Source organism: Pseudorasbora parva, chromosome 7 (assembly GCF_024679245.1).
Source record: "Pseudorasbora parva isolate DD20220531a chromosome 7, ASM2467924v1, whole genome shotgun sequence".
Classification (NCBI taxonomy): domain Eukaryota; kingdom Metazoa; phylum Chordata; class Actinopteri; order Cypriniformes; family Gobionidae; genus Pseudorasbora; species Pseudorasbora parva.
The window spans coordinates 11,547,533-11,557,652 of record NC_090178.1 but is presented as its reverse complement, the minus strand read 5'-3'; the positions used below and the strand labels follow the sequence as shown (position 1 = coordinate 11,557,652).

The window sequence follows — 10,120 nt, the reverse complement described above, 5'->3', positions numbered from 1 at the left end:
TAGCCTATGAGCTGATGAGCTCTCGTGATGAGAGCTGAGGTAATCACAACCACACTTGCGGCATAGCCTACATTCACAACGCATGTTCAGTCTGGCGTGTTATCAGTTCATGCCTTTGGAAGCTTAAAGGGTTACTTCAGCGATTAGCATATGGCTTTGTATCAGTAGAAACCCTGGAGAATATTCAAATTATTGTGAATTCCCCCCTCATATCTCCCTGAGACGAGAGATTTATGCATTTTATTTCTGGAAAAATTCCTCCTATGATGCAAAATGACGATTTTTGCATCATAGGAGGAATGTTTGCCCAGAGGCTAAAGACTACAGCCAGCAGAGGGAGCCATTTCCGCATGTTTTGAATCCGGCATTGGGGGATGGAGATCACACTCAGCTTGCAGGGAGAGCTCAGCTTGCAGACAGGATCATTTAAACGGAGCTATGGTGAGCAATGTAAGTCTTTTAACTTCTCAAATTCATTTCTATGAAAGTTAAGCTTGCAAAGGCATGAACTGAAACGCGCCAGATTGAACTCGCGTTGTGAATGTATGCCGCGAGTGTAGTCGCGATTACCTCAGCTCTCATCACTCGTGCGGTTAGTGCTCAGTGCTGTGATACTCGCGCCGTGACTCACTCATTATATTGAACAGACACGTTCAGTTTTTAATTGTAGTGTCTCCTCTAACTGAGTCACTGTAATCAAGTTGGTGGCGTTGGGAATGGCCTCACAGGGCAGCGAAGCATTCTGGGAATTGTAGTCTTTCATCCCCATGGGACAAAAATACATTTTCTGTCTTTTCTCAGTCTAGAAGACACCAAATTCAAAAATAATTTCACATTTCTACTGCATTGATGACCCAGTTTAAATACAGATTCATCTTCCCAGCGCTGAAGTACCCCTTTAAGTTTCATAGAAGTTAAAACACTTACATTGCTCAGCATGGGTCCGTTTAATGCCTCCAGCTGTGAACTGAGCTGTGAGTGTGATCTCCCATCGCACATGCGCAGGTTGAAAACGTGGAAATAGCTCCCTCTGCTGGCTGTATAAGGCCCTAATAAGTAATTAACATCTAATAGTTTCTATAATACATTTTTACAAGTGTTACAAAGTGAAAATATACATAATTTATTAATAATAAAAAGTACTGGTAACAAAAAAATGTATCTTAAAGGGTTACTTCAGCGATTGGCATATGGCTTTGTATCAGTAAAAACCCTGGAGTATATTCAAATGATTGTGCTCTCATTGTTGACTGTTTACCAAGTTAATGCAATGCTGGTTAAGGAGTTATTAAACCTTTATCGTGAGATTAGTGTATTGCTACAGCCCTAATTATGAAGGCAATTTCAGAGAGGCTAGCAAGCTAGCTTTGAAAGTATGAGATCCCAACCTCTGCCAAGCGGTATACCATTAGATTATTAATTAATGTAAACAACTTAAAGAGCACTGTACCACCAGATTACTGCAGATATATTTTTCCATTAATAGTGTACTAGAAGCACATAATTCAGAGTCCAAAAACAGCTCCGGGAAGAATGTCATCTCATAGATGACATTTGGTTCAGGAGGAAATGTTAACTATCCGTCTATTAGCATTTTATAAATAGGTCTAGTATTTAATAAATACAAGGAACCAGTGCTTGATAGCTACCGGTATTCATATTCAATACAATTTTTAACTGAATAGGAACTATTGGATTTGCTACTAGTATTAAAAGTAAATTATTAGAAACATAAAATAGAAAAATAGTTGAAGGGGCTAAATGTTAAAACGGCATGCCATGTGATTATTCAGTGATCGTACAGCAACTGGACGCCGCTCGTCCGAATCTCACTTCTCAAATTCCGTGTTGAGTTGCATGCACAAGGATTCACACGGTCTATAGTTAGCTCTCCCAAACGTTAAAGTCAGCCGCAAGACACGATCGGTTTTTAGTGTGATTATATAAATGTTATATAATTTTAAAACTTTAAATGCTTTTCTTGTAATCATTTGAAGGCTGAAGCATTGTGTTTAAATGTGATGTTTTAGGATTCATTTGAAGAGTGCAAATGCGATGTGTTTTGGATTTAAAATGAGAGGAAATGGGTTTGTTGACACATAATGTTTAAGAAACTGATACTAAAGAAGAAAATAGAAACGTGGGACACGCTATTCTAAGGAAGCAAATTATTAATCCATCAATTCTTACAGTTGCGTGAACTGTGAAAATGCCCCTGGGAATGATTTCATGTTTGGCTCTCTGCGTCTTTTTAATTCAAGGTAAGTTAACATGCTAGTGTGAAATTATTTAAAATTAATTATTTAGAGGGCATTATAATAATCGTTACGTAATTCTTGAGTGGATTATACATCATCAGATGTCCCTTATTTGTTAGGCTGCATTAATAACATCCCTCATCTTCTGCTGCTAGAACGTTCTCTGTAAAAGGTATAACACTCAAAATAATGTTTTGAGCGGTCAACTCAAATTAAACAAATGAGTTCAAACAAATTAACTTTAGAACTTTCTTTTGAGTTCTCAAAACTGACACATTTCTGAATTGCTTCATTGTTTTGAGTTTTACAAACATGTTTCTTTTCATTTAGACTAACTTAAATTTAACCTAAACTGGGCTGGGAGTTCTATTTTCCAGCATGCTTTACCATGACACCCAAAAGGGACAGTAAACGCCAAAACTAGTTATATTATGTTTTTGTACAAGAGAATAACACTGTTTGAGATTTAGTATAGTGTTCATGTTTTGTTATGCTAGTTTAAAAGTGTTTCTGTTATGTTTTTATTTTTGTTTATTTTTAAAAAAATTTGTAGTATTACCATCACAGTCACGAGTGGAATATGAGTTTGGTTTCAGAAGAGATATATATTAAATGTTTTATGTTGTTGTCCTCATTCAGCTAGTTATATGCTAACGCTACCAAAGCATTGTGTAAACAATTAGCAAGGTGGCAATTATTAAATTAACAAATTGAAACTAGTCAGATTACTAAAAATGTGAGATTGTATTTAGGTTAATTGAACTAATTATCATTCTTAAATATTTAAAAGATAATATTTCAGAGCAATTGTATGATTACAAAATAAAAGTTCTGCTTATACTTGAACTTTAAATTTCTTAACTTAAAAAATTGGAGGTAACTGATTGTCTAAATCAGGCTTCTGATCTGAAATAATCTTGCATGTTTTTTTTTGTCTCATTTTAGTGCCACAGGGCCAAAGTGGATGTGCCGAAGTGGATTCCATGACAGAGGCTGTAGCTGGAGAAAGCTTCCTGTTGGGTTGCATTTCCTGCAAAAGAAGAGAAGAAGTGCCAGGTTCTGCTACTGTGGACTGGGACTTTAAACCAGCTGGAACTGAGGAGTTTATCCCTGTTAGTACAGAGATTATGATCAGAAAGCCTGTTGTCAGCTTAAGTGAACAGTATACAGATCTTCAGTAAATGCTTTACACTTTTAAAAATAAAGGTTCCAAAAGGGGGGCTTTACAGCAATGCCATAGAATAACCATTTTGGGTTCCTCAAGGAACCTTTCAGCTGAAGAGTTCTTAAAAAAACCAGTGGTAAGGTTCCATCAATGTCAGTGAAGCACCTTTCATTTTTAAGAGTGTACAGACAAGCATACAAGACATTACTCAATTTAAATGAAAAGATCTTTAAAGGCACATCTAATATCATTAAAATTGACAAAATATCTCTGTCCCTCTCAGATTTTCCAGTATGAATATCCTATCTCCACTATTCGTCATGAAAAATATGAGGGAAGATTAGAGTGGCAAGGGACTCTGTGGACAAAGGATGTGCAAATTGGTGCCATCTCAATTCACAATGTCACATATAATGACACTGGGACTTACCGCTGTACCTTCCACCGCACGCTGTACCTTTCTATACATAAGGAGCACGTGATAATAAGCAAAGAAGTGGAACTCACAGTTGTGGAAAAAGGTAAGACTCCTTCAAGTCGCACTCACAGGTGACAAATTTGCATTTTAAATAGTAATTTGAATATCTAAATATGTTGCTCCCCAGCCAACCCTGAGCTGACGGCTGTAATCTCTGAGATCATGATGTACGTGTTGATCGTAGTCTTGCAGTTGTGGATGATTGGAGTGCTGATTTACTGCTATAAGAAGATCTATGATGAGAACGAAGCTCGAGAAGCCAGAAAAGCGGCACGCTCTCAAAACAAGTAAGGCTTACTTTTTTTGCACCAGTTTATTTCACACAACATATACACTAGCTGGCAGTCAGAAGTTTGGAATAATTGAGATGTTGGCATTTATTTGATAATAACACAGTTAAACAGTAATATTGTGAAATATTATAACAATTTAAAATAACTGTTTTCTATTTTGAATATATTTTATTGTAATTAATTCCTGTGATGCAAAGCTGCATTTTCAGCATCATTACTTCAGTCTTCTAGCCTAGAAATCTAGACGCACCCTAGCGGCAGCAAATTTAATCTGCCCGCGAGTGTCTAGGAACTCTCAATACCATTCTGAGCTGTTTTCCTCTCACTCTGGACGGGCCAATCACATTGTGTATAGAGTCGGTGGGCGGGGCCATAATGACGACGGCCGAGTTGCGTTTGCGTGCTTCTAGTAAACACAGAAACTGGATTCTGGAATAATCAAGATTTCTCTGAGAAAAGAACAAAGAACGGCACTGAAGTCATTTTTAAAAAGGGAAGATGTGTTCGGAGTTTTGCTGACCGGATACGGTGAATGTTTAATCTATCAACAAACTCTGTTTCACCTTCGTTGCTCTGGTTGGTTGTAGCGCTATCCTATCACGTGCAGAGGGAGTTTGAAAGACAACCGTTTATCCCGCCCCTCGGATTGAGCCCTGTCAATGGTGAGTTTCCAGACCAAACATCTTGATGTGGGTCTGGCTTGTCAGGTTACCAGTCTTCAGTGTCACATGATCATCAGAAATCATTCTGATATGCTGATTTGCTGCTGATGTTTAAAATAGTTGTGCTGCTTCATTATTGTTTTTAATTTTTTGATTTTTAATTATTCATGTGAATATTCATGTCAAATGAATAATATGATCTTATATAAAAAAAATTATGTTGTTCTTTTTAACTATAATTAATTCAAAGAATTCTATCAGAGGTTCTACAAAAATAAGTTTGTTCTGCAAAAACTGTTTGATATTAAGAACTATTATCAATAATTGAGCAACAAAAATAACTGAGCACTTAGCAACTAACAACTTAGCAACTTTCGTCCACACGAAGCCAGCGCTTTCCCAATTCGATCTTTTTTCCCCCCTCGTTTCAAGAATAATCTGCGTCCACACGATTACCGAAACTGACTAAAAACGATGTAGTTTGCATGCCAGGCCAATGTGTGGCGCTGTAATTCTGCCACAGAAATACACTAAAAACGGAGAAGAAGAGTTGTGGAGCAGTGGTCGGAGGTGAGGCAAAATCTAACAGATGTGTTTTATTAATGCCTACACCTACCCCAACCCAAAACATACCCTTACAATAATGCAGATAGGTTAATTAAATTACGCGATATTGATGTGCGAATGCCCAGTGCCCGTAGTTGTATCCCTTACTTCTTTTTTTTTATTTTTTATTTTTTATTGCATAACAGGAACAAGAACAAAATACATACAGAGGATCACCAAGTATTATCATCTATTACATTCATAATGGCATCAAAGGAAACAACAGAAGAAAAAAAATAGCAACAAAACAAAGAAAAAAAAAAGTATTCAGGGGAAACAAAATTTCAAAAAGAAAAGGATTCAAAAATTCTATACATTCTTATCGCTTTTTTATTTTTGCATCTTTTAGGGCCTCAATATAATGTTTAAGTTCAATTATAAATAGTATAATGTTAGGTTTATTATTTGTCCATTTCTGTTAGTGTATATGGTATTTTCCATAAATAATTATTAGGTTAACCACCAAATTCTGCTCCAAATTCTTGTTTTTGTATAACAAAAATATTTCTTTACCAGATAGTCGTATCTTACACTTTGTAAATTTAAATATCAAATACTCAACATCAATCCAAAACAAATGGGTAAATACACATTCAAAAAATAAGTGTTTTATGGATTCTTCTTCTGTCTTACAAAAGGCACATGTTTTCTCCGTGTCTCTAAAAAATCTTGAGACAACTTGTTTCACTGGATAAATCAAATGAATAACTTTATATGTGATTTCTTTAATTTTATTAGTGAGACAGTATTTACTGGGTAAACTCCAGACCTCTTTCCATTCAATCTGATGATATATTGAGTTCCAAAAAGTTTTGCATTTCAGTAATAATGTAGTTCTAGATAATTCTTTAATATAAACCCTATTAAAGTTTTTTTCTACAATTTTCACACCATTAATACTTAACTGATTGGTTGTATATACAGGGATAGATTCAGAAGCTATATTACCTGATAAAAGGTGAATAAGCCCACTAGGAATGGCATCAAATACTACTGCAAACTCTTTAGCAGTAACAGGGATATTATAATAATTAAGGAATTCACAGTAATTAAATAGATGCCCATTATTCTTAAATAACTGTCTGACTAATATTATACCATTATTGTACCAATTTCGATAAAATAAAGATTTATTTTTAAATCTAATAAATGTGTTGTTCCAAATCACAGATTTGTGTGGAGAAAAGTTATGCTTAAAGATCAGCATCCATAATAAAAAAAAAACTGTTTATGAAAGGAAGAACGTTTTATCGGAATCTTGTTTACATCAAAATTACACCTCAAAAAAAATTCTAAACCCCCCAATTTATCAAAAATGAACTTGGAATGATATTCCAAATTTTGCCTTTAGAGTTCAAGTAGTTCTTTATCCACTTGTTCTTGAATACACAATTGGCAGTATTAAAGTCAAGTACATTAAGCCCACCATCTTCAATTGGATTGCATAGAATATCTTTTTTTAAATAATGTGGTCTGTTCTTCCAAATAAAATTGAACAAAACAGTATCCACCTCTTTTATGACCGATTGTGGAACTTCTAAAACGAAAGCTGTATACACCAAACGCGATAACCCTTCAGTTTTAGATAATAATATTCTTCCTTTTAATGAAAGATCTCTCCTTAACCATGAGTTAAATTTTTGTTTAATTTTCCTAATAATTGGAGTAAAATTCAAATTATTTCTCTCTTTTTGATCTTTACAGATTTTAATACCTAAATAATCTACAATCTCATTGTCATTATGTCATTATGATTACATGTTTTCAAGGGGAATAAAACACATTTTTTAATATTTAAACATAAACCAGATACAGATGAGAAAATATTAAGGCACCCAATAGCTTTTTTTATTTCAGTTTCATTTAAAAAAAAAATGGCAGTGTCGTCCGCTAATTGAGAGCATTTGAACTCTTTCTCCAAAAGTCTAATACCACGAAATGGATCTCTTTTAATATGTATGACCATGGTTTGTGTTACAAGTAAGAAAAGAAACGGTGAGATGGGACAACCTTGACGTACGCCTCTACAAATTTTAAACCTGGATGAGGTTCCATATGATAGCTTAACTGAGCTGTTACAGTCATTGTATAGTGTTTGAATAGCTTTTTTAAAGTATACTCCAAAACCAAAATAATTTAAGGTCTCCAACATAAAGTTATGGTCGACAGTATCAAAAGCTTTAAAAAAATCTACAAATAAAATAAAACTGTTATCTGTAATAAATTCGTTGTAGTCAATTAAATCTAAAATGAGCTTAATATTATTGCAAATATGTCGATCTTTCATAAATCCTGATTGACAATCATCAATTATGGGATCAAGACATTTCTTCAATCTTTCTGCAAATATTCGTGCAAAAAATTTTGCATCATAATCGGACGCCAATTATCTAAAATTAATACATCCTTATTGGGCTTTGGTAATAAGGTTATCAAACCTTGTCTCAACGAATTGGGTTCTTCTGCCCTTGGTTGAGTGTGTGGCTACTCAGCCTATGCAGCGAGCTAAACATGCAGTAAGAGAAGGTGTGGCTCCAGGAATGACAGGACACAGTTTTCTTCTTAAAGCCTTTACTGAAGACCTCTCTTTTCTGATTTTGTAAAACTGTAAACATACAAGCAAAGTTTATTAAAAATAAATTATATAACAAACCAAGACACATTACTGTGGATTTAAATGCTGGAAGTACTCAAGAACTCAAGATATAAGAATCACACGATTACATTTTAAATAATTCAGTTTGTGTCAGTTTGCCACCATGTGGTTGCAGAATATACTGCAGTCAATTTCAGTTTCAGTACACAAATTAACAGGCAGTTCAAAATGCTGTTTAACATATTTATAATCCCAAAATGTATTTACTGCTACTGTAGAAGAAAGTTATACATTAGTTTACCTTTTCACTGTTCTGTAAAAGTATTAGATAAATTTAGTAGAAAATGAACTCAGCTACACAGGAAAAAAGGCTAACGTTACTTGTTTTACTTTGACAACCTGTATGAACAACCTGATGACCTAGGTTGTGTAAAAGATAATGCTGACATTGCCTTATAAGAAACTGTGCAACCACATACCAAACAAGCTAGCAACATTAGCTTGACTTAGCTCACAAACGTCTTTTTGCTTATAAAAGTCAAAATAACCTCTTAAGTAACAGAACATTTAGAAAGACAAAATGGGCCATTTATTACTTACAGATTATGGCATGTCAAAGCTTCCCAAAGATATACGGGGTCGGAGAGGAGTGTATAGCGTGTCAACACCACCAGACATTTTCTCGCACTGAGGGTAACAAACTTTCTTCCTGCTGACACGAGCAGTCATAGCACGTGCAAAATATAATCGATGATGAACCCCAAAAAACACTAAAGGAGATAGAGACCCCTAGTGGGAAAATAAAGAAATGCACTAGCGAACTGGAGGGACAGAATATGGGTAAATAACCTTTTTGTATAGCTTCTCTAAATACAGCTAACAAAAAGGGTGATAATTCATTTTGAAAATATTTATAAAATTCACTAATTAAACCATCATTCCCGGGTGACTTATTGTCTTTGAGTTTGTTAATACAGTGAAATACTTCATTTAAAGAAATCTCTTGGTCACACATTTCAAAAGCAGGCTCACTTATATTTTGTATGTCATCTAGATTCTAAGTATGACTGTGCATCACTCAATTTGTTATCATGAATGAGAATACAATTTCTCATAAAATTCAGCTACATGTTTTGATATTACTTTAGAATTTTCCGTTAACTTTCCATTTATATTCATTTTGACCATAGATGATCCCTTACTTCTTTCACCGTGTGATGACATCACCGTTTCAGAAAATATACGGATTCGCTGTACACACGAAAAGGGAAGATGATCGTTTTCAGATTTATTCGCTTTGGGACCCGGTTCCAGAAAATATCGGATTCATGCTTCTAAAACGCCGGCTCCGTGTGGACGAAACGCTGATACGGTAACGTTACAAAAGGTATAGGCCTACGTATATGTAATAATGCTGAAAATTCAGCTTTGCCATCACAGGAATAAATTACATTTTAAAATATAATAAAACAGATAACAGATCAAATAGTTTTATTTTAAATTGTAATAATGTTTCATAATGTTTGCCGTTATTTTTTATTTATTGATCCACTCAGGTCTTGGTGAGCAGAAAAGACTTCTTTCAAAACTTTAAAAAGTATTTAAAATGTTTGACTACCAGTGTATAAAGTTATTTATACTTTTCTGATTCATGTACTTTTTTTCACAGGCTTATTGACTCGAAGGACACTTGTGATGGTGTGCATTTGGAATAACTACAGTTTTGGTTAGATGGCTTATTAATTTTACAGTGAATAGACATTTTATTGTATTTGATACGTAGCTCTATATATTATTACAAACCTTTGGGTATTTCTAGTGACATTTCTATAGCACTGCATTGTCTAAGCGAATGCAGAATGATTAATAAACCACATGGCAATAAAACAGGTACAACATTGTATCTACAAGATTTTATATGCAAAGTTGAATCAGGAATATAAAGAGTCTGAATTAACTTCTGAAGACACTAAAGGGGTTTGTAGAAAAGAAACAAACATCTGGTTTCTTGGCTTGTTTTTTATTGACTGGAGATACAAAAGATAAGCAAGCAAAGATATAT

At 34.5% G+C, this 10,120-nt stretch overlaps 1 protein-coding gene across 1 annotated transcript; it reads left to right on the top strand.

The window, feature by feature from the left end:
• Positions 1 to 1,858: 1,858 nt before the first annotated feature.
• Positions 1,859 to 9,945, top strand: si:ch211-225p5.8 (uncharacterized protein LOC555567 homolog). The gene is made up of 5 exons (XM_067449561.1): positions 1,859 to 2,261; positions 3,204 to 3,370; positions 3,707 to 3,944; positions 4,029 to 4,188; positions 9,728 to 9,945. The coding sequence occupies exons 1-5, from the start codon at positions 2,210 to 2,212 to the stop codon at positions 9,771 to 9,773; spliced, it is 663 nt and encodes a 220-aa protein (XP_067305662.1). The 5' UTR covers positions 1,859 to 2,209; the 3' UTR covers positions 9,774 to 9,945.
• Positions 9,946 to 10,120: the final 175 nt, after the last annotated feature.

Coding starts and splice junctions, on each gene's coding strand:
- si:ch211-225p5.8 (XM_067449561.1), top strand. CDS start 2,210: ATGCCCCTGGGAATGATTTCATGTTTGGCTCTCTGCGTCTTTTTAATT. Junction 2,262..3,203: donor CTGCGTCTTTTTAATTCAAG/GTAAGTTAACAT, acceptor GTCTCATTTTAG/TGCCACAGGGCCAAAGTGGA. Junction 3,945..4,028: donor ACTCACAGTTGTGGAAAAAG/GTAAGACTCCTT, acceptor GTTGCTCCCCAG/CCAACCCTGAGCTGACGGCT.